At 33.7% G+C, this 26,315-nt stretch overlaps 1 protein-coding gene across 1 annotated transcript in view; it reads left to right on the top strand.

Moving 5' to 3' along the window:
* The first annotated feature begins 9,368 nt into the window (after positions 1–9,368).
* The window catches only part of LOC108906877, a 51,914-nt gene continuing 34,967 nt past the window's right edge, over positions 9,369–26,315 (top strand). Inside the window, exons 1-2 of the mRNA XM_023454344.1 lie at positions 9,369–9,706; positions 21,807–21,959. Coding sequence (XP_023310112.1) covers positions 21,850–21,959 — 110 coding nt within the window. The 5' untranslated portion in view covers positions 9,369–9,706; positions 21,807–21,849. The remainder of the gene's footprint in view (positions 9,707–21,806; positions 21,960–26,315) is intronic.

The raw sequence follows: 26,315 nt of genomic DNA, 5'->3' as shown, positions 1-26,315 counted from the left end.
ATTCGGACCATAATGAAAGAAAAATCGCAGCGGATTGAACTCTTGAGTGTTTCTTTGGAATACTTTGAGGTTCAAAAAACGAAAAAATCTTTTAGCGAAAATCCTTAAATATGCAATTTTTCACCTTATTTTGAATTAACTTTCTTGCATCGAAAAAAAAAAACTATAAAAGCGTCTTATAGAAAATACTTTGAAGTTTTCAGAGCTCTGCTTGGATTTTCTGTATGATCATTAGTTCCCGAGTAATTAGTTTTCAAAGCTAATAAGGTCAATTTTTGCTTTGAATAGCTCAAATTAAAGAGAATTAATCAAACTAAAAGAGGCGACAGTAGAATTGTCAAAAAAAATTATTAGAGCCCGTGGACCTTTCGAAAGTGAAGCAAAAATCTTGAAATCTTTTTTTCGTTGGTTTCTTACGATTTTTTAAAAGTACTCAACGATAAAAAATTTCTACTTTCAGAAACTAGAAACTTCAAACTTCAATTCGCTTTTTTTTATTGCTCTACGACCGACCACTTTTCGTCAAGTCACGTTTTGAAAATCACTTGAAAATTTTGGATTTTTTTTATTCTTTAATTTTCGTGACTAGTTTATTATTCTTATTTAAAACTTAGAATTAGTTTTTTTTATTTACCATTTTTTCCTGCGTTCTGCCCTTAACAGCGGCGTATATGTATACTTATCGCAATCGGCGCGGCGTTTTATGTTTGCCCGCCATGCGTGTTTCCTGAAATGGAGCATGTCATCCCGATCGTGTTTTGTCCCGTGTCGCCCACGCTTACTCGACGGCGATTCCTGCGTCGCCGTGTAATTGTTAATTAGAGATGAGAGCTTTGTTTACTCCGACCAATTTGCGGGCGATAACGGCGAGCGACCCGCCATCGGCCCTTATCTGCCCGGAAAAAAACGGTAATTCACTGCAAATATACGGGTTTATTGACTCAATGGGACATGTTCGTTATCTGTTTGTGGAAGGCTTTACTTTTTTCATTCAGTAATTACTTAATTCCGTGATATTACTAGCAGAAAGAACCGTGAACAGTTTTCAAGGAAAATCTAATGGATAATGATAACGATAATCGTTTTATTCCCAAACATATACAATGTTTATATTGCACAGGAAAATTTTGTTGAAAATTTTACATTTTCCGACATTTTTTTCCTCCTGCCAAGCTAGGCAAACAAAATTAATAAGTGGATTTTTTTTTGACAGCTATCATATGGTTCAAAAATCAGTACTGTAGTATAACAACCCCGGGTTCGATCGAAAAAAATATAAGTAAACGTAGTTGTGGCCATGTGACAAATAGAAAGAACAATAAAAACATTAACAACCAATTAACATAAAATGAGAGTGCCAGGCTCACCTAGAGCTCCTGTGGGGAAAGAGCATGGCAGAGAAACCCACGATCGTTGCTCTTACNTAACATAAAATAAGAGTGCCAGGCTCACCTAGAGCTCCTGTGGGGAAAGAGCATGGCAGAGAAACACACGATCGTTGCTCTAACTACCCAAATATAAATACAAAACAACCGCTAACCAAAAGGCATAAATTAAGTTCCTTTGCTAATGATAAATAACGCCCGACTCATTTAATGTCTCACCAAATGTCACCTCACTCGAATTAGACATACACACTTCCAAGTAAAACTGAAGAGATTTGGTGTTAGTTAGCCGGCAGGGCCGGAAGGTACTGGAGTCCGATACGGGGGGCAATCCAGCTATGAGTTGAGATTCCGGAAGATCTGTTTTAGCAATGCTTTTTTTTGTATTTAATTATTCTTTTTTTTCAGATTCGTCCCTCAAGGGCGAAAATATTAGTAAATTCAACAAGGCGTTTTTCGAACAACGTAATCATGATAAAACAAGTTAAATGTGAAACAAAGCAGTTGTTATTGCAACATCCGGGCAGTCACGACAATATATACATATTTTAACATGTAATAAATAATGAGCAATCGTTAATAATAATTGTAACAATTTTACGTTAGAAAAATATAGGCCCCTGAGCGTAAGACAATGAAGGCTAAACATATACAGAATTATTATCATGAAACATTTATAATCATCACAAGCATAAGATTACATAGAACAACTAACAACAAAGTACTTAGAGAATAATTGCTAACTAATACCGGTTAAACACTTTTAATTTTTCACTACTTATGCATTTTCACCGTACACCGATCGTCTTACTTTTCACTCTGCGCTGTTCTCACTTCTACTACTTATCTTCAACTATTTAGGCTTCCTTCAAGTGCCCCACCTAGGCGTTTCCTTTTTTGCGCTTCCTTCTACCAACCGTTAATATTACTTTTTCATTATTATACAACACCCATGTAACAGGTGACGTTGAAGTATGCTTTTGCACAGTACCTATCCAGAATTTTGCTTCGTAATGTTTTTATTTATTTTAAAATAATAAATAGATACAAATAATTATTTACCAAACATTTGTTCCGAGATTTCTTCTCTTAACGCTAAATGTTTTTGAAATTCTGGCTGGAACTCTTCTCTTCGCAACGGAGAGTAACGAGGAGCATAATTATTACCTTTATCTTTCATTTCCATCAAATGTCTGTGTTTCATAAAATATATTGATTATTGAATTTGATTAAATTTTGTTCTACTGAGCCGGTTTTACGTAAAAATGATGGGATATCTTCCTACAAAATCTTTTGAATAGCTGCGAAAAGGTTTTCTTGATGCGGACTGATTCCAGTTTTTTTCAGTAAATATGGCAAATACTTTTAATTTTTATGAGACAGAAGAATGCCCCCTATTTTGGTGCAAGAATTACATATACTATAAGGTTTTAAATTAGTTTTTTGGTTGTTCACTGCCATGATTTAATTGTAAACAATTAGAAGCTAGAGAAAATGACTGTCAACGTGACGTATAGCGTAGACGATTTTGACATCACAAACCTAAGCCTACTTGATTGCAGTTATGATTTTTTAAGAATCATTGATATATTGCCATAGACATCGGTTTTCCACAAAAATTACTTTCTTTCTATTTTAGTAATACTAAGTGAATTGTGTTGCAAAGATAAATATTTAAATTCAAAAATTAAATGCCTTTTTCATTACTAAAGAGAAAGGTATGTGTTTTTATGTTTTAATAAGAATCTTTGTTAAACTGCCATAGACATCGCTTTTCTACAAAAACTTACTTTCCTTCTATTTTAGTAATACTAAGTGAATTGTATTTCAAAGGTAAATATTTGAATTCAAAAATTTCAGAATTTTTTCATGTTAAACGCTTAATCTTCAATAATTGATGCCAACGCAGTCTTCGATATTGTTGGATCTTCAACATTGTAGGGTTTTTTCGCACAAAAAACTAGAAACTGCCTCCATACTCTTAATTTCAACTTCTTCGTATTTCGGGGAGTTAAATTTGCCACTTCTGCTTTTATGTTTTCGGAATTTTCATTTCCAAAACGAGCCATTTTTTAATTTAAAAAAACGTGTGAAATGCGATTAAATTATGTGATTTTTAAGAAGATAAAAATATGTCATGCTCACAAAACAATGTCTACCTGTCAAGCCAACTTTATTTTGGCGAAATAAGTTTCAAAATGAAACATATCAAATTTAGTATATTTTAATATATAATGATAAATGTAACTAAAAGCTAATTAACATACTGTTCAATGATTAAATTAGTAAGGATATTTAATGAACAAAGAAAAATAGTAATTGGAATAGGAGTTACTGTAATCGATTAAAATTATGACACATGACCTGCAGTGGTGATCTTATGCCCGTTTGCCCGACATTATCCTAAGAACAACTTAATAAAGTTGTTCTTAAAATTAAGTTATTCTTATTTTTTTTAGAGTGTTGCACCAACGGATCATAAATTATACTTAGCAATGTACGTCTATGTATTGGCAACAACGCAGAAATCTAGTAACTTTCATTACTTTATGTTAGGTATTTTAATTATTTCTGATTTTCTTCAATTTGTTACATGAAAAATTAGGTTGGGTTAGATTTCGGTGTTCGGTTTGTCGTGTCATGTATATGGTTGCTGTTGATGTTGACCAAAAGAATAGTTATCAGAGATAAAATAAAAATAATAATTTCCTCAAGATTCTAGTACTTCTTTTATTCAAGTACTTCCTCTATCTACGGTAAAATTCGCAGACAAGTCTGTTTTGTAAGACGAAATATTTTATAAAAATTCAATTCGTCCATTGTATGGAAATAGTCAGATCTTGTATAATTTAATCTGGGAAACCCAAAATCTATAATTTCCAAAACATTTTTAGTAGAGTTTCTTGAATTTAACTTAGGTACATGAAAATTTTTAACAGAAAGTAACTCAGGGCAGTCAATAAGATTATGCAGAAGCTTGTATAAAAAATTTCCTGAAATACTAATCCTTCTACTCTCTAAACTATTAACATCAAATCGACTATATAGTTCGCAATATCTTCTAGTCCTCTCGGGATAACATAAAATTCTTTAAATATACATCAAAAACTTTCTCTGAACACGTTCCACAGGTATCTTTTGTATGTTATAAAAAAGACACCAAATACTGCAGACTCTAGTCTAGAACTTACATATGTAAAGTACAAATTACAGTTCCTTACTATAAGTCCATAAAATTTTAACGCTTCATTATTTGTTTTAAGGATTAAATAATCAATAAAGGATAATTTTGTGCAAACATTACACGTAAATCCTTACAAGATTCATATCGGGACAATTGTAGTATTTTCAATCTTTCTGGAAGAACTTAAGATCTGGGTAAAGATGCAATCTGTTTTCTACACACCAAAATTGTCTGTCGTCACGTTCCTTTTATTACAACATTAAAAGTATACTTTAAAAAAAGTTTCACACGAATTTACTCAATTTTACTCAATAATGTATCAATTTCTGTCCATATCCGATTGAGTGAAATTTTCATTCTATTAGTATTATATGAGTACAACTAAAATTTTATTGAAACAACAGGAGTGAGTGAATTTTACTCAAATCCAAATTTCTGCTAACCATCAAGTGAGTGATTTTTGACTCTATTCTGAGTATGTAAATCTAATTAAAACTTTATATTATAATAAATATTTTTATCCAACACTTGTATACAGGGTGATTCATTAACAATGGAAAAATCGAAAGTTGGAGATACTACACGTGAAATGGTGCCCATTAGCGCAAACATGCCTTATCCGAAAGTTAATAGTTTCGGAAGTACAGGGTGTTAAAAGTTAAAATTTTAAATCGTTTTTTTGCGATTATTCTAAAAATATGTAGGTTAGGAACTTGAAAATTTGTGAAATTATATTTTTTTAAGTGACGAATAAGATGCGTGTTGCAATTTCAGCGTTGCTCATAGAGGACGACCAATTTTACCGAAATTTTAGTTAATACCTTTTTACCCTGTATGTCTAACATGAAACTTGATTCAAAACCTGAAAGGGCAATCATTTTTCCATTAATTATGTACTCTTGTTTCATTTCGGTATTTCGATCCGTTTTCGAAAAAAATCGATTAAACGAACACTATATTTCGATAATGCAAGAAATTAAAAGCGAAACAAACTAAGTGTTTGTGGCAAAGAATACAAATCGCTGCCAACGAAGTCGGACGTAATCCCAATATATGTTCTTTCAAACTCGAAGATATCTCAGAAAACGTTGTGTAAAGAGCAGTGTCAACGGTGGATTCTTCGAACAATTACTTGAAATCAGTATTACGTTTTCATTTGTTTTATCGTTAATTGTTGTAGTAACATGAAGAAACACTTAGTTTGGTTCATTTTTAATTTCTGATATTATCGAAACAGTATTCGTTAAACCGATTTTTCTCGAAAACGGATCGAGATGCCGAAATGAAACAAGAGTACATAATTAATGGAAAAATGATTGCTCTTTCAGGTTTTGAATCAAGTTTCACGTTAGACATACAGGGTAAAAAGTTATTAACTAAATTTTCGGTAAAATTTGTCGTAAGTGGCGTCCTCTATGAGCAATGCTGAAATTGCAACACGCATCTTATTCGTCACTTAAAAAAATATAGTTATACACATTTTCAAGTTCCTAACCTACATATTTTCATAATAATCGCAAAAAAACGATATAAAATTTTAACTTTCAACACCCTGTATTTCTGAAACTTTCAACTTTCGAATAATGCATGTTTACGCCAATGGTTACCATTTTACGTGTAGTATCTTCAGCTTTCGATTTTCCCATTGTTAATGAATCACCCTGTATAATGATACTATAATTTCTTCGGCTTTAAAGGAATAATGTGGTCTATAAGTCATTGGTGAGTTATAAGTCATAAGTCACTAGTAAGTTATGACTTATAACCAGTGCCGGCTCGTGAAGGAGGACTCTGGGACTCCGCCCTCCCAGATATTTTCAAACTATAAACTTAAAATCATGTATTTATTTAAATCAATAAGAAATCTAAATAGTATGCATTCAATATCTCTTGGATGTTAGGTTGGTTGCATAAAGTGCATGTACTCCGTGAACGTAGCTCAGATTAATGCCATCTGCCATCTACGATCGTACCAAAGAGTTATGTTTAACATCGCGCGCAATCCCCACTCCATCGCGGATCGTGAAATCTGAGTCCATCGTGCAAGCATATTTTTACATATGATTGGACAAATTGGCACGTGGAGGGGGATAGGCGACGATAGGCTCGCGCGCTTTGTTTTGGGACTCCATGAGGCAGTAACCCGTATCACTGAAGTGTGGTTATATGTGTTTTGTTTTTGCTTTGGCGCTTTTTAAGACATTATATTTTATAAGTTTAAGTTTAAAATGAGGGTTTGTGAAATAAAAAAACTTGTAATTAGTAATTTAAGTTTAGAGGAAAAAGTCGAATTGAAAAATAACGGACGTCCAACACCAGTGTTGAATTTAGTTGAGGTGCAGAAAGAGTGCAAAAAGTGGGCCGGCTTTCGCAAATTTGATAAAAACATTTATGATAAGACCCTGTGGTTGTGTGGTTGTGACCAAACAAATAGATTTTTTTGTTTTGTATGTTTATTGTTTGGAGGAGGCGAAGAAAACTGGACGAAAACTGGAGTTTCTGACTTGAAACATTTAGAAATTAAAATTAAGAAACATGAAAATTCTCCTAAACACAAAAATAAGTTGGTGAGTTTTTTCCCTCCCGCTGCGGCGCTAAGCGGGGGGCTGCCGCTCCCCACACCCCCCGTAACTCTTATGACGTGCGTCCTCTTTTCAAAATGCGCCCCCCTGTATTCAAATCCACGGGCCGCCACTGCTTATAACCCACTAGTGACTTATAGAAATCATAAAAAGACAAATGTTTGGTTTATTTTTCTAGTTTTTAATAGAAAACCAATTTGAAACAGAAATAAGTCAACAAATAACCTAAAATGCTACAAACTTACAATCTTCCTACTTATTAATATTATCATTAACATTTATGGTAAAGCCGTAATTTGATGCCAAAGGATTATTGGAATTATTTTGTGATTGTAGTAAATTTAAGGAACAGGTTGCCCCTTTGCTTGTGCTTGTTTCAGGAGTCTGCACCCTTGTATCTTTTTAGCAATATCAATTTTGCTGGAAATTGATTCTTCTATATAACCAGTGAGTGTTGTAATATCCCTTCCAGTATTGGCCAAGAGAGTTGCAGATGCTCGACACAAGTCATGCCCTGTATATAAATTATAATCTGTCAAGCCCAAAAATCACGCAACAACATTAGGGATTTTTGTTAGCTTATTAATACCAACACATTGACCTGTCTATTTTCCCTTTTGAAAATTGCAAAAGAACCTCTTATGCTGCACATTTCGAAGAATATTTTATAATTAATTCAATTGGATTAACACAAAATTTTTCATTTAACACAGCGAAGCTTCTTGGTTTGTTCGTTTTAGTATTTGAAATTGAAATCGTGATATGGATATACTGCCCTTTGTCCTCTATATTATCTATGCTTAGATGGGCCAATTCCTCACAACGGCAAGCGAAGAAACTCCTAATATCAACGCCACCTAAAAACAACAAATTTAATAGTAGAACCTACCTTATTCATAAGATGATCTTCGTCTGGTCTTCACGCAAAAATTGTTCGATTTGTTCTCTTTCTAAGACTTGGATTCTTTTGGTTGAAAATGTTTGTGCTTCAACTTTAGAAATGCCACTAGTCTTCCGAATTTAGAAATTTCAATGTTCTTGTAAACTCTCAAAATTGACTTGGAATATTTAGTCCACAATGTGGATGGAGCTAATTTCTCATTTAAATTGAAAAAATAAGCCAGCAAGACAGCTTCATTTACGCCTTTCACCCCTTCTATGATTTTTCAATCTTGAAATTCCTTCAGTTCTTTGTTGCGCATAGATTTTAATTTCTCCGGAATGATGCCTGCAGTAGCCAATTTAGCTTTTTCTAAAATTTCAGATGGAATTTCCACATTTTCTATTTTTTCAGTCTTGGTTTTAAGATTTCAACGTGATTTCAAAAAATATTGTTTGTTTACTGACAACCCTTGGTTACAGACACAATTTAGGTTAACACTCGCATCCTTTGTCATATTTAAAAATACATTCATTTCGTTAAATTACTTTTTCTGACATTAACAACTTGAAATTTTAAGTTATTTATTATTAAAACGAAATTCTATGAAACTGTTGGATAAAATGTATGGCACTCGTGTGTTACGTCATATACGTCACTTTAGAAAATTAGCTATACATTTCCCAGCGTGACTTGTATGTACCATAACACACTAGGACCATAAATAACTATTATGTCATCTGCATGCAACAATTTACAACAGCTGATTACATCGTTAAGATCATCAATGAAGAAAACGAACGGCAAAGGGACAAGTATAGAACCCTAAGGTACTCCAGATGTTGTGTAGAAGTTGCTACATAAGTGGTAGCATTAATAGATTCTATTATATAAGTAGGACTTAATAATATAATTAAAGTCATTACGGCAACAACAGTTTGCCGGTTTATAAAGTAAAACCTTGTGATGTATCCTATCGAAAGCCTTCGAAAAGTCCTTATAAATCACATATACTTGTGATTTTTTGTCTCCTATCATCTAAATTATGAATAATCATGTTTGCTGGAAACAAGTGAATCCCAAGCTACTTACAATATAATAAATCTCTCATTACTCATTGGCATACCGCAAACTGGAACTGTAAACGCCACTATCTATCTATTGGGTAATTTCATCCGCTGCGTTTTTGTTCTAATTGTTAGCCGGCAGCGTGCTAGTATGTCCATCTAATCTTATCAACATTTCGCACCACTACAACTTGATTAATAGATAACGTTTTGTTTTTTTTTTATTCACGCCAGCCTGCTCTGTTTATAAGTATTACTCGAGAATTCGTATGTGTCGCAGTGGTTCCAGGGCTACCCGGTTTGTGGTAAGTTTGCGAAGAACGCGGGGAATCCTTTTTGTCCATGAACGAGCCTTGGAAACTCCAACTCAGCGTTAATCTTGGCAAACAATTCATTGTTCAGTGCACTGAATCGTAAGCTGAATTGAAGTTTGTTCCCGACAAAGGTTGTATTCACAATTCCACACGTTCAAAGATTGTGACGTATATAATTGAAGAATCATGCAGGCTAGTTGATGAAACTCACATGCTCAATTAAGATAAGCTAATCGCATGATTCTCAAGTGAAAACTTGGTATAACTGGATAACAAAACAAAATACTTGTTAAGGTATGTAAATTTGATAGTTTTTTTAATTTCAAAATAAATCTATATTTTTTCTTTCATTCATTGAATAACAAGTGTTGATAAAGCTTGGTCAGGATATTACATCATTCCAATGATAGTACAAGGAATTTGGTGGTAGATTGTTAACAGTAAATAAGAATAACCTTTACAATTTTTTTTATGAATGCTGTGATACGTACAAGGTGATTCATATTTTTTGCGTTGCCATTTACTTATTTACTATTATGGTATTTGAATGAGGCGAAATGCAGATATTTGTAAGAACTCCTGTAGAATCAGAAAAACAATTGAATGTCAATTTAAAAAGATATCAGCGACCTGTATATTTTACAGAATATGATGTAAAATTACATTAAGTACAAACTTTTTAGGTGGCGGTCATTCATTTGTTTCACTTCCGGTTTGACTGGAAATTAATTTCAGGTACTTATTTTTGAGCAACCTCGTATAATTTAGTTGCAATGGATAATACTTTATATACAAAGTAATTTCACTTACAAATTTTGTTCATTACCAGAAAGTCCGATAAAAAACGAAACGGCACAAATATCTCCAATACCGTTAGAGATAGGGATAGGAACCTATACAATTTAGGGTGGCCCAAAAAAAAAACGAATATATTTTTTTTCATGTTTCTTGTGAAAATATGTTATTTTATCATGTTCTAAGAGCCCTCTCAAAAAATCAGCTCAAAAAAAATTTTTTAGAGGTCACTCAAGATTTTTAAAAATTTCAAAAATCGTCAAAAATTTAATTTTGTTTTTAATTTTTTTTCTCTTTATTTTATCATTTTCTAGGTTGAAAAAAATCTCGATTCTAAAAATTTCAAATCGATATTTCAATTTCTAAAGGTCACTCATAATTATTTTAACTTTCAAAGTAGTGTACCTATGTTTTCGAGCGACCTCTAAAAATAAATATCAACGAACCAATAATTTTTTTTATTGAATTTGATGAACAAAAGAACAGAAATCACGACACTTAAATTTTAAAAAATTAAAAAATTATAAATATTTGATACAGTGCGGTAGTAAATTTTGCCTCGAGAAATTTTTTAAGTGACTCATGATTTATTTCTATTATTTTGTTCATCAAATTCAATAAAAAAAATGTATTAGTTCGTTGATATTTATTTTTAGAGGTCGCTCGAAAACATTTTAGGTACGCTACTTTTAAAGTTGAAATAATTATTATGAGTGACTCTTAGAAATTAAAATATCGTTTTGAAATTTTCAGAATCGAGATTTTTTTCAACCTAGAAAATAATAAAATAACGAGAAAAAAAATTTATGAAAAAAAGTTCAATTTTTGACGATGTTGGAAATGTTTTAAAATCTTGAGCGCCCTTTAAAAAATGTTTTTTGAACCGATTTTTTGAGGGGGATATTTTCACATGAGACACAAAAAAATAATATTCATTTTTTGTTGGGCCACCCTACTATACATAGTTTGAAAGAGTTTTAAATTTCCTAACTCCTAAAGTAGAAATATACTGGGTGTCCCATTTAAATAAACTAAGTTATTGCTGTTTAAAGTTGAGAAATGTATCCAGTAGTTTTTTGAACACCCTGTACAATACTAAGTCACGACCAATATAATAATGTATAACTTCAAGGATCTAAAATACATTCTCCAAAGCTGCTTCCTTACAATTATTTTTTATTGCTAAGCCTGCATTTTTCACTATAATTGAAATATATCACAAACAATAAGTCCTAAATAGGTATGCAGAACCTTTAAAAAAGTGCACCTATTTTTTACGGTGCTTTTAAAAATACATAACTTTGAAATGGTACGCTTTTTCTAGACACCCTGTATATTTCCAAATATTTTTAAAATGCTGCCGTAATTCTCGGAAAAAATAGCCTCATACGCAGGTGAGATCTTGTTGTCACCGCTGTCATCATTAGCGTATCTTCTCTTCTTTTGTTTAATCTTGGCCTTTTTTAGTTCTACTAAGTATTCTTATTGTTTTTCTTGGTGTTGTGCTATGTCAGTGTGTTTATCGAGTGTGTTTTTTCTTCAAGTGGTACTCTAAACCAATACCAAACTTCAGTAACACTGAAATAATTGTAATTTATTAATTACTATAAATGTCAATATTGTTCTATAAATTTAAATACATAAATTCTATAATTCTTTTAGTTTGTCACTTGGGGTTTGAAACGTCCTAAATATTTCTAATATTGCCAGAATATCGCGATATTTAAAGTCATGAAAAAGATGCCATTTTTTTGGCGCTTGTGTCCAAAGTACATAAGGTTGAAAATCGATATAGTAAAAATATTGGGAAATTCCTCATGATAATGTGCACAATGGGGTTGCCTATTATTTGACGTATGTGAGGTCACTACTAAAAATTATTTTTGGTTGAACTAAAATAGTAAGTTAACTAACAATTAGTACTGATGAAATTAATTTCCGGTCAAACTGGAAAATGAACAAACGACTATCGCAAAAAAGCTTATAATACGTAATACCTTGTAAGCGTAAATAAATAAAAAAAATTTTATTCTTCAAAAATGGGTCCTTCGCCATATCTTCTTAAACTGACATTCAATTCCTTTTTTGATTACATGTTTTCTAATTTTGCAGGACTTTATGCACATGTTTATTACATTCCGGTATCATAATAACAAAGAAGTAAATTTCAACAAATTAGAATTATGAACGGAGTCTTAATAGTTTAATACTTTAAAGTCTTAAACATTTTAGATTTGCAACTTTTTTGTCCACAGTTGTACGTATATCTTTATATGAAATATCCCTAAAACTCCAAACAGTTAAACTTACTATCAAACATATTGACATGGCGTTTATTAAAAAATAGCAAGTTTCAGTGCCAATTCTCCGAAAATATGAGATTACAAAAAAACTGAGTGCGGCACTGCGTTCTATACAGGGTGATTCAGAACTTATCCAAAAAAAAATTTGGATGTACAGGACACTCTTACAAATACAATTTTTTAAAGAAAAAATCAATAAGGGCAGTTCGAATGACGCTAGAGACTACAGTTGTCCAGATATGTAAAGGTAGAATGTACTACAATTTCAATATTTTTTTCTCGAAAACTATACATATATCAAAATTTTTTTTAAGATATTTACTTCATTTCTCATGCCGCATCTACTCCCAAATTTTTTTGGATAAGTTTTGAATCGCCCTGTATAAAAACAAAATCGATATAAGCGTTTAAACAATTTTTAATATCGCTTAAAGCAACAGAGATACTGCAGAGAAAACTTCGAGAAAATTTTAAAAAGTCCTTCGCATATTGAAAGCCAATAAAATTAATTAGCCAGGATTTGTGTGCTAAATTCAGTTCAAAAAAAGCGTTAAATACATGTATTTGTTTTTCCACCCAAAGTGGGACACCCTGTACGGATTTCATGTAACCAGCTTTCACAATTTATTCACAGTATCCTACCAGCACTGTCACTCCTGCAAATAAAATGTTAATGTAATCAGTCTTGTAGTAATAATTTTTATCCCATATTTCTACATCTAGGATTTTATTTCTTTATTACGCCTTAAGCAATGCTTTTAAGAATTCTGCCGGCATTCATCGTCATCCTAATTTTTCACGTGTAAATAGGTAATTTCACAACACATTATTATCCTTTACCAACGATCGTGTCAGAAATTACAGTTTTTTTACATAGTTTCAAGTGCAGTAAAAGCTTTTATCTACAACCGTGCGGTAAATAAAGTTACACCCGCTATTTCAATTGCGGTAATGTAATTTTTTATTATTCATGAGGAAGTCCTACCTTTTCGCTTGTTTTTTAAGTCGGTAAATAGCTGTTTGTCTACTCTATTCATTTGCGAGCGGTAATCACATTTGTCGCTCGTGAATTGATAAAAAAAACACGCAAAATTTTCCCATTTCAAACACGAAAATTACCGTTTAATAGATGCTATTTTTACAAATGGTGGCGAAGCATCAACTACTTCACTTTTTAGTAATCCCACTTTCGCGTCATTGTACAATAACATGTAACATGTCTGCCTCTGATCTGAAGCTGAGCATCGATCAATTTATTCGATCCATACCTAGCGGCACTCTAATGCTTGCCCTGCCTGCCTGTGAACAAACAATACAGGTTTTTTTGCTGAGAGACGTTGGCCGTGTATTAATTGTCATTTGTACGTGTGCGTGTGAGTTTGACGTTTTGCTTGGTCAAGTGTATGACGCATGTTTTTATGGTAGTCGGTAGCATTGTGTATTGTGAGCATAGAGCGGTGCACGACTTGACCACAAATTTAGCATATTTCCGCTACTACAACGGGTATTGCCGCTTACTAGCATAATATAGATTACTACTGCTTATTTATTTGATTGTAGCCACAGTTTCCGGAAAAAAAACGAAAATAATTTTTTATTTCAAGAAAATGACCGAAAATAAAACGTTTTTAAACATGTCAACGTTTATGTCTACTCATCCATTTTAATTGAACTGTTATAGTCGATTTAGTATCGTTCTGTATTTTAATATACCTATGGTACAGATTCGCTAAAGGATGTCTTAGTAGAGGAGTATCCTGCTGTTGTTGGTTCGTCAACTTGAATCCTTTTTTCAACTCCACTGATTTACTTCGCTATTCCAATCTTCTTTTACCATATAACCTTCAGCTGCAGCAAGCGACTTCTATCGACAGTGGCGTTTCAAAGTCATAAAATCTCATCCGGCATGTGCCAATAGTGATGCTGACGTCCGTCTAAAACACTGCCCTGTGTAGGTTTTAGAAGTTGATAATTCCATGTAGAAAGCTATCTGGCTTAGCATTTTTCCAATGGAATTTATTCCAACTTGATTGGTACACTTTCTTTTCTTATAAAATAAAAACAGTCGATTATATGATACGTACGAAGGTCTCAACGTCACATATTTGATTAATTATTCCTTCTCCTGAGCATAAACTATAAATTTTCTACTTAGGTGAGTTTTTGAATCGGGAATGTTAATAATAGAAGATACTTTAAGAGTACCTTGAGGTACTATCCTTGGACCACTATTATTCAGTATATTTTATAAATGATATTTAACGGTAAATTCATTGTTACTTGCAGATTTTTTTCTAAAATATGTAACTCTCTTCATCAACAATATAACTTGTATTTAATTAATGATTGGTTTGTTAAAAATGTAATTTATATTTAAATCCCTATAAATGTAATGTTCTATCATTTACCACTAAAAATCTCACTAAAAAAATATGACAACTACTAAAAAAATATAACTTTTGATTATGCACTTATGCACTGGGATATTTTTATGATCTAGACTTGACAAAAAAATTAAGCTTTAACAATCATATTTCAAATAAAACTAGTAATGCATATAAAGCTGTACTTCAATCAGAAATACTATTAATTTTAAAAATATTTTATTTTCAAAAACCTCTACATTACCTTGATTTGATAGAAGACTAAAAATATGCCTCAATAATATGGTCACCGAATTATTCATTATACAGGGTGATTCACAAATGGTGACCAAAAATTAAACATCGTATTCTTTGGGGAATTTTAAGGGGCCCTTCCTATAAAGTTTTGATCTAGGACGCTTCGTTAAAAAGATACAGGGTGTTCAACTTCAACAAATATTTTTATTTTTTTTAAATAGGTAATTTAAAAACTAATAGGTGAAATCATTTGAAATTGGGCACATGTATTTATGTAAACATTGTCCAAAATATGAGGGCTTTTAATAAAATTTACATGCTCCAGTGACGGAGTTACAGGGTATCGGTGGCATACTTTATTAAATAAACTAGTGCGCCATTACTTTACGGTAATAACCATGATATTTTCGAATTCGTCTTTCAGTTTTCTACAAATTACTACTCTCTTAAGTTTTTCGAAAAAAGCCTGATTTTCGAGTAAAACTTCGATATTTGATTATAATGCTTTTTAAAATTACACAGTGGGCTGCGATAGCAACTTTGACATTCTGAGCCGTTAGAAGAAAGAATAAATAATGATTTTCTTCAGATTCAAGCAACAATAAATTTCGAACAAATTACATTTTCGTTACTAAAAAGATGTTGGACCTGTGTTCGTGCAAATGGAGGTATTTTTGAGCATTTACTCAGATAAAATCATTAAAATAATGACTAATGTCATTAATTTCTTTATTCGAATAAATAACCGAATGATTAGTGCTTGTCATGTCATTTAAATAAAAGTGTTTTCAGTAGTTTTTTAAGTTTTATTCGAAAATCAGTCTTTTTTCGAAAAAGAAACGACAGTAGTAATTTGAAGAAAATTGAAAGACGAATCCGAAAATATCTTGGGTGTTACCGTAAAGCAGTGCGTACTATTTTATTTAGAAAAATATGCCGCCGATACCCTGTATCTCCGCCACTGGAGCAACTGAATTTCAAGAAAATCCCTCAGATTTTAGACAAAAATATTTCACTTACTAGTTTTTGAAGTTTAACATCTTTTTAACTAAGCGTCCTAGATAAAAACTTTATAGGAAAGACTGCCCTTAAAAGTCACCAAAGAATACGAGGTTTCATTTTCGGTCATCATTTGTGAATCACCCCGTATATTGACAATCTTGAAAAGGTTCAACGCCGTTTTTTAAAACTTACTGCTTTTCGAATTAAAAGTGAATACTCTCCTATTGGCCTTCCTTAGTTCTATTAGATCCTTTCAACTTATTTCACATGTTACTTAGTTCAAATTTTTATATAAATGACTCCATTATTAAATCGACTGCAACCAAATACTGGGTATGCTTAATTTACACATCCCTTCGCCACGTCGAATAAATTTATTATACTTCGCCATTATTCCATGGCTAGAAATTGGCCTCAATGATTTGGGATCGAGGGGGATTATCCCTCTTTATCCTGCCTCATCTCGTGTAGGCCTNGGGGGGGGGGGGGGGGGGGGGGGGGGGGGGGGGGGGGGGGGGGGGGGGGGGGGGGGGGGGGGGGGGGGGGGGGGGGGGGGGGGGGGGGGGGGGGGGGGGGGGGGGGGGGGGGGGGGGGGGGGGGGGGGGGGGGGGGGGGGGGGGGGGGGGGGGGGGGGGGGGGGGGGGGGGGGGGGGGGGGGGGGGGGGGGGGGGGGGGGGGGGGGGGGGGGGGGGGGGGGGGGGGGGGGGGGGGGGGGGGGGGGGGGGGGGGGGGGGGGGGGGGGGGGGGGGGGGGGGGGGGGGGGGGGGGGGGGGGGGGGGGGGGGGGGGGGGGGGGGGGGGGGGGGGGGGGGGGGGGGGGGGGGGGGGGGGGGGGGGGGGGGGGGGGGGGGGGGGGGGGGGGGGGGGGGGGGGGGGGGTTATTATACTTAGCGACCCTGAAAAGAAATGTTTTGACCCTTTTGACATATTTTAAATTTTGTTGCTTATTATTTTTCTTTTATTATTATACCCCATTTATTTGTATTTCTTTGTGTGTATCATATGTCCCTGTAAAACTTGTTTTGTTTGTTTGTTGAATAAATTACGTTTAATAAGAAATAGTTAATAGCAACTATTTGGTTACGGTCGGACTAAACAGAGCCCAACGTGAATAGTAAATATGCGCTCCTCCCACTCCGATTTTCACTGCTGCGCGACGGTAACCATGACCACCGCTGTAAACACTTTACAGATGTAAGAGCGAGCTACGCGGGACCCACGGATTTAGAGTTAATCAAAGGAATTTTGCAAGTCGATTTAAATTGACTGCACATTACAAATTTTAATGTGTTTTATAATGCTAATTTATTTCATTATTCAGATAACATTGTAAACTACATTTTTTTTACTATGAAAGTCTCCAAAGACTTCATCGCAATTTTAACAGATCTATCCTCAACTGGAATCTACTCTATACCTAGTTTACCCTACCTAGCTCTCAGAGAAACCAAAATTTTCCGCTATCATTCGCAGTCAACGTTTCTCTCTCTCTCTCTCTCTGGTGATATAATTAAGTAGCTACAGGTTTTTTTTACAATCGCGAATTGTCGAGGTGCAGAAGGTTGTAGACCCACTGAAATGGGAGCCTACCTCTAAACGGATAGTTATGTAAGCCGGACTAGCGAATATTTGAGATAATTAATCCAAAAGCTGACGGAATTGTTTTCCTCGGACGGTTCTGCAAATCATCTGGTTTTAAAAATAAAACTCGCCTCGGGAGGTTTGGTAAACTCGGAAGACCTTGGAGCTGGCTTTGTATATTAAAAGTCAATAAACTAAATTTTTAGTACGCTGGACGTTCATTTTATAACAGATCCGAGGACCGATCTGGAGAGACGAGCGAATGGGGCGCAGAAACCGGAATTTTTTGTTTTGGCTATAAATTTTGGGATTATAACAAACGTAACCATAGAGGGAAGTATGTACGCTGTTCATGTGTCTGTGTTTATGACACCATGGACCACAGACACGCTTGAATGAGAGAGTTCCATCTTGGAACAACTTTGTGAACCTCTCCTACAGGATGTTTTGTAACGACGTGTACAAAGCGTCATAGAAAAAAATTATAAAGACCAGTCTTATTAAATTTTCTTGCAGGCTGTTACAAATTCGCTTCTCACTACAGGGATCTCGGAAACGGTAAGAGATACGAAGTAGCTTAAATGGGGGCAAAGTTGCATAATCAAGAGACCAACATTATGCCTTTAAAAAATCAAGGCTAATATGATTAGTTTGCGAAATATTCGAAAAAAAACGAAATTTTGGAAATCCGATTTTGTTTCAATTCAGCCTTGTTTGAGATAATATTGAAAAAAGAAGAACACTTTCTCATGGCAACTTTTTGCCCTCTGTCGAATGGCATAATCAATTTTTATATGTAACTTTTCGTCTCTCCACGACCATCATCAACTTCGTTTGTTTTAAATACGACCTTGGAAATTTTATTACATTTTTGCAAACCTTCATGAGCCTCAATACTGTACTGCCTCAGCCCAAACCAGCTTCAGACGTTTTGTATCGAAAAATTCATCTTCAGTGTATTCGTTCCAAATTTATCTAAATTTTTTATTTAGATTTCTATGTTTATCCAATTATCGTATACTCTAAGTGTCATTAGACCCTGTGAAATCCACCGAGTTATTACCATCACAAGTTACAATAAAACATTATTAGAGTTTTAATCTTCATACATAATTTGATGAGTTGTTGCGTCAAAATTAAACCATTATTACAATTTTAATTATATTATGGCAAATTAATTCTTAAAAATGTATATGAACAACCAAAACTCCAAAAACGTTTTGGTTTTGACAAATGTTGAAAATGAAGATGAGCATAAATATGATCGGAATTTATTATAGCTGTAACAGCAACTGTGAAAGAGCATGTCAGATGTATTTATATGAAAATCTTGAAAAAAATTAGATCGAAATTTGTTTGAATTTTGGGAGCTCGATAAACCTAGAATTAACTAAGAGCATTGGGTTAAAACTTTGACAGTTTGTAACTCCGTTGTTTTTCAACGAATCTTGACGATTTTTTTTAACTTAAAGCTCTTTTCATAAGCTTTTGAATATGTAATAATATATACCCATATTACGCGCGTGCGTCGTATATTTCATTTTGCAACCAAGGCTAAAAAATAATAGTATATTACGTAATAAGTGTTGTAAAATGCATTTTACGCACGAATGGGTAAGTTACGCACGACGCCGCGTAGCGGCGAGCGCGTAATTCTATGAGTGCGTAATTGCATTACACCACGTATTACGTACTATACTTTCCTACGACCACTACTGTAAATACTTAAAAACACACCGTCTGCGATCAATTTAAGATTACTATTACGTACGGTAAAAAAATCGTACAGTTTTCTTAGCAACCGCCTAGCAACGGTCAATACAAACAGTATTGTATTCACCATTGCTAGGCAGTTGCTAGGAAAACTGTTCGATTTTTTTACCAAGCTGTGCGATTTTTTTACCGTACGTAATAGGAATCTTACATTGATCGCAGTCGCAGACGGTGTGTTTTTAGGTATTTAGAGTAGTAGTCGTAGGTAAAAAAACATTCCAGGTTGCAAATTTTAAATTAAAAAAAAATGATTAGATTTCAATGTATTATTATGAAATCCACCATGAAAAAAATCAGTGCGATTGTGGAAGATGCTCGGGATCGTCCAGACTAATAATTAGTTAATTTGTTTATAAGGCCATAACTTGTAAACTATTCAACTTACCGATTCCAGAGTTCGTGTGAGTTATTAGTCAGTGATAAGGAATGAGAGGATGCGATGCCAAAACGTTCTGGTAATAATAACGCAGTTTATAAATGTTTAATTCAAAAGTCATAAATAAACTTCTTTTTATAACTGTTGATCTAATCAATATTTTTTGGTTCTCGATGACTAGTTTTGTAGGTCTTTTGAAGACGAAAAAAAAAAGTATTTTACTGTTTTCTCGTGGAAATGAACGAAAAAAAGTTATAATCGAAAAACGTGAAATTACGTAAAAATTATACAATTAACCACCCTGTAAACAATCTTCCCCCAATTTTTATGACTGTGGGAACTAATATGTTACTGTACATAATATTTAGCATCTATAGTGATAAATTCAGCTTGCCGAAACAAAAAATCGCTTCCAACTATTGGCTTAAGAAATTTTAACCACTTACGAAGGTATTCTATTTGAAACAACTTGTATTATCAATAGAGCTTTCATTGTTAGTTCAAAAATCGAAAACATTGTGATATATCTTTTTAAACGCTTTACAAAATAAATTGCATATTATTCCTATTATTTTCAAAGTTTCCGGACCCATAGAAAAGGCATTGCTAATTTTGGAATTCTGACTTGAAGGCATTGGCATTTGCATTATACCAAGAATAAAATAATCTCACAAGTGGTTCAGACCTTTATCTAACTAAAATAAGTTTAATTGATTAATACAGAAAAACTACACTTGTACGAGTATATAGTTTTCCATATTTTTTACTGTTTTTATTTTACAAACAAAATAAAAGTTCAAGGTTTTTTAAAAAATCGCTTGAGTACGCTACTGATAAATTTACAATTTACTTGATATTCAGCCATATCCCAACCTTTAACTGCATCTAAACATTGAAAGATGTATAAAGAAGTTTTCCTATATCGACCTATGAATTATTAGAGATTTTCTAGTACTTAAATTTTCGTGAATAAACTAGACTGGAATATTTATAGATCCAGCATATGGAATTATTCAAATTGGTTCGCTGTAACCTCTAACCGAGCCCGGAGAAAGCCTTGATTGCCGAGAAGGATACCGGCTGGCTGTGTGAAGGTTGCGGGTTCAATCCACGCCGCCAGCTGGTTTTTATTTATTTATGTAGATTTTACGTTAATTTCGGTTAAAAATAGGTGACAAGGAACTACGGCGGCCCACGCAACGAAACAATCACCGATTTCAGTGATTTTACTACTGAAATAACAAACAACATTTAATTATAAAACGTAACCAGGGGCGTATCCGACGGGCCACAGAGCGCTCTGACTCCCCTCACTAAATTTTCTCCTAGAATGTGATATACAGGGTCGACAATTTCGTTAAAATTTCAGTTGACAAAGTGAGTCGTTTTTGTCACCTACTAAAATGTATTTTCAGTTTTTAAAGTAAAATACATGTAGATTCATTTAAAAAAATTGAGAAAATTATGTGCTCGAGTTTTGGCTCCTATATTCAACTATTGCAATAATAAAAAAATAGCACTTTCTCGTAAAACTGTACCAATATCAAAAAGTTATACCTGCAAAAAATTATTGCTAAGTTGTTTTGTTTAGGGTATACAGGACGCTGAAATGAGAATGATTCTCGTATACAATTGACCATAACTTTTGAAATACCCTAACATAATTAAACCCTATATTGGAAGCATGGGAAAGAAGAACTATCTAAATTTGAAATAATATATAGGGTGTCCCATTTAAAAAATAGTATGTTTGGGTTCACCCTGGTAATACGTAACACCCTCTATATACGAAAATAATTTTAAAATGTGCAGTTTTAAGTTGGCTACAATTTTTGTAATTAACTTTTTTGATATCTTCTATAATAAAGGAGATATATCGTACTTCGACGCACTAATGCCGCACCCTGTATATTTTATTATTTGCAATTTTCTGTACTATTTTAGGAAACCCAGGAGACACCGCTTTGAAGTGTGAAACATGTAAGCAATGTCGCAGTATGTAAATTTACAGTGTAAGGAGTTCTCCAATTTGAGATTTTATTTGCCGTCACTAGACGTCGACAATGGCACCATCGATGTGTCAACGCACTTATACAAGTAAGTACTAGTTAGTAAAAAGGTTTAAAATGTCAACAAATATGCAAAAAATAGCTTGTTTGGTATAAATATTTAATTTCACTTCAAGTAATATAAAAAAATTGATGTTTTATAAAAAAATATGTTCAAGGTAAATTATATACATTGTATACTAACATTACACTTAAACAATTTTCTAAATAGGAAATTATTGTAAATATAATACATAAAATGATTATCCCGCTTCTGATGCAATTTATGTCTACAGTTTAGAAAGTCAAATAGTGCTTATCGTTTCTAATGTCCTCAACGTTTCAAAAGAGTGAAACAAAACTATAAATTTCATCTTTGGCCATTTGTTTTATAGTAACTAAGCAACTGCATCTATTGAAATAATATGATTATCCTGTGTCTACAGTTCAGTTAGTTATTTTGTGACAATAAAAATGGACTTTTTCCGCTACTCTATTGCTTCAATTCAGTTAATTACTTGTTCTCAAAATTCTAAAATAGCGAAAAAATAAGAAAGTCATATTTCTAGGTAACTACAAGCAGATGCGTATGTTAAATAAATGTGAAAATGATTATCCCGCTTCTGATTACAACCTATGTTTCCAATTCAGTTAGTTAAATTGAGTATAAAAATGATTACATTCTTCCGCTTACACTGCTTCAAATGTTTTCAGGGTTCCAAAATAGAAAAAATAATTTCACCGTTTCCAAGTAAATACATCTGTTGAATGTATATGATAATGATTTAATCTACTTCTAAATCAACCTAGGTCTACTATTCGGGTAGCTGAATTGTTGAGTTTCTGCCCCTACGCCACTACATCAAAAAAATTCTCTCAGCTTTCCAAAGTAACGAAAAAAGTAGACTTTATCTTTGTTAATTTTTTTAAAATGAATGAATATGAAAATAATTATCCCACTTTTGATCGCGACATTGCGACTTATGTGAATATACGTTCTTCCACTACTCCACTATATCAAATATTTCCAGCTTCCCAAAACAGTGGAAATGAATCAAAATTTCATCTTTCGCCATAGTTTCGAAATAACTACAAGCAGTTACATTATTGAATAACTATTAAAATGATGATCCCACTTCTGATTGTAACCTATGTGACTATTCAGTTAGTTAAATTGTATGAACATTATGACTTTCTCCCACTACTTAGAAATCATCTCTCAGAGTTAGAAAACAGCAAGAAATTTCATGTTTATGACTATAATGTTCCTCTTAAAATGCGTTTACGGATCCAAAATAGCGAAAAAACCCAAATTTTATCTGTGATCATCGTTTCGAAGTAATTGCATGTGTTGTATGGATATGAAAATAATTACCCCACTTCTGAATGCAACCATTCGTGTAGTTAAATTGTTGAGTATAAAAAATGGTACTTCCTTACGCCGCGCCGCTACTTCGGTTATCGTTTTAAAGTAGCTGTTGTTTAACTGCATAGTGTTGAATAAATATAAAAATGATTATCCCACTTCTGATTGTAACGTTGCAATTTATGTGAGTATAAAACTATGACTTCCGCAAGCCCACTGCGTCAAATACTTTCAGTTTCTCAAAATAGCGGAAAATATTCATAATTTCATCTAACCACCGTTTCAAAGTAGCTACAAACAACGACATGTACTGAAAAACGATTATCCCACTTCTGATTGCATGTTAGGTCTACAATCTGGTTAATTAAATTGTAGACGTAGTGCCTATGAAAACTACTGCTTTCTTCTGCTGTGCCATAACTTAAAATTCCAAAATATCAAAAAAACACAGTGGCGGCTCTTGACTTTTTTACCAGGGAGGGTGAAAAAATCTAGGTACAAAGTATTGAAAAAAAATCAAATATAATTGGGTAGTTTGAGTAGTTAAGTATTATTGAGATATAGGATAAAAATATGCTCAACATTATTTTTTATAGTGAAAGCCCATTCTTCTCCTTTTGTCCGAAATAAATTTTTCAATTACTTTTTTATTAAAGTTTGGTATTTCTCGCACCATTGATTTTTCAATAGATAGCATTGTAAGTGTTGTTAGTCTGTCTTTACAATTTGATTTAAACTTTTACAATCTTTCATAAAACACGCAAGAAGCAGTTCCTAGGTACCATATCTTACACTACACGTAAACTAATTACATTTGATAATAGAAAATCGGTAAATATTATTATTTACTATACTATTATTTGGTTATGCATGGACTAAATAGATACCCAAATTTCATAGTAAATATACGTTACTCCCACTCCATCTTGCACTGCTGCGCTACGGTAACCATAACCACCACTGTAAACACTTTCCAGATTTAGGGGCGAGCCCACGTTTTTCAAACGAACTTTGCAAGTCGAGTTAGATTCACGGCACATTACAAATTTAACATTTCCCTTTTAATGTGTTTCATAGGGCTAATCGCTAATCCATTTAATTATGTAAATAACATTATACACTCAAGAGTCCCCAGAACCCCCCGCACCAGCCGGCACTACAAAAAATCAAATTTTCGCATTTGGCCATTCGTTTGGAAGTAACTATAAGCAAATGCGTCTATTGAACGAATATGAAAATTAATATCCCACTTCTGATTGCAGCCTAAGCCTTATAATTCATTAAGATATATATTGTGAGCATGAAAACTACGACTTTCTTCCGCTATATCACTGCTGAAAGCGTCCTCAGCGCTTCAAAGCAACGAAATAAGATAAAATCAAATTTTCATCTTTAAAACCATTCTTTGCGAGCTAACTACAAACGATTATACTTGAGGAATACCATTCTGCCTTCGGAATAAGAAGTTGCAAGCTGCAAGAAACAGGGATTAGACAATGGCTTTCATTGTACTCCATCCTGTACTTAATTTTTTTCCGCCGTAACCTCGTCTAGAGCGAAAATGATCGATCACAATGCCCGCAAAATCGGCCGAGCGTCTCCTTTGTTGCGACGGCCCTCCCTCTCCCTCCCTCACCCTGTTCTTCCCGACCTCGTCCATCAATTAAAGATTTTGCACGTCCTTAAACTGTATCTCCTCGCGACATGTTGTTCTGCAAATGCAACAAGAAGTCGCCGAGCAATTATATGAAAAAATGTCCGCGCCGACCAAGAGGCCGATCGGACGGAACAGGTTCCTCCGCGGCCCCGGCATTACTTGCACGTCTCCGGGACGAAGACGGCCTGCGCGAAGCGTTACGGGCCGATCGTCAGTGGCGCCTCGTGATCCCATGCCGACAACTAGAAAAATTCGTAAAATAAAATTTGTAGTCCGATATGGACGATAATAGTTAATTATGTTATAAGGATCGTAACTAACCCTGAATTTTACTCGGCTGCGAACACGCACAGTGGACGAAAACGCTCAACATTCCATGCGAGGTAGTAAAAGCTGTCCAAATTGGGATATTTTCTTTTTTAAATACTCGTTATTATAGGCCAGGAAATATAGAGTTGGACTCGACTTTTTGTTCCGGCAAGCTGAATTTATCACTATAGATGCTACATATTATGTACAATAACATATTAGTTTCCACAGTCATAAAAATGGGGGGAAGATTGTTTACAGGGTGGTTAATTGAATAATTTTTACGTAAATTCACGTTTTTCGCTTATAACTTTTTTCCGTTTATTTCCACGAGAAAACAGTAAAGTATTTTTTTCATCTTCAAAAGACCTATAGTCTGTTTAGAAATGAAAGAGAGTAATAAAAGCTTATTATGTATGCAAATCGTAAATAAATGTAGTACTGGTGCTTATATTCAATATTTTTATATTATGTATTATCGGTACCTATAGGATGAGGTGTACTTTTAAAAAAACTTTGTGCGATCGGACTGTACTAAATTGTAGCAGGTAGCTAAAATTTAATCCCCGACAATCCGTCTTTGTCTATGCCGCTTCAATTTCTCGGTCCATTTCTCTTATAAGTAAACAATATAAAAACAGCATTTCAAAACATGAGGCTACTTTAAGCATCATAACCGGGTTAAGAGGGTTTTTAGTAATTCAAATAAAATTATTCAATATTATTATCAAAATATTTATTTAAATTTAATGAATAGACTTTTATTCCACACAAAAATATATGTATTTTGAAAATTCAAATTATGGTGAGTAAATGTAGTGTTGTATAAATGTACAATAAAGAAAATAAAAAAGTAGGTATATTAAAATTCATCCTCTGAATATTCTGATGAATTATCTTCGTCTCCTAGATTGATAACGATAGGTTCCACAGTAACGTCAATTAAATTATCGAGTTCCCACATTTTCTCCTCTTCTTTTTGTACATGATGTATACATCTTTGCCAGTTATCTGCAGTTACTCGTTCCAAGGAATTTTTTAACAAAATTTTCACGTCACTTAATTTAAACGTC

The sequence above is a fragment of the Anoplophora glabripennis genome, unplaced genomic scaffold, assembly GCF_000390285.2.
Source record: "Anoplophora glabripennis isolate ALB-LARVAE unplaced genomic scaffold, Agla_2.0 scaffold144, whole genome shotgun sequence".
NCBI lineage: Eukaryota > Metazoa > Arthropoda > Insecta > Coleoptera > Cerambycidae > Anoplophora > Anoplophora glabripennis.
The sequence above is the reverse complement of the archived record's forward strand: the minus strand, read 5'-3'. Positions and strand labels throughout refer to the sequence as shown.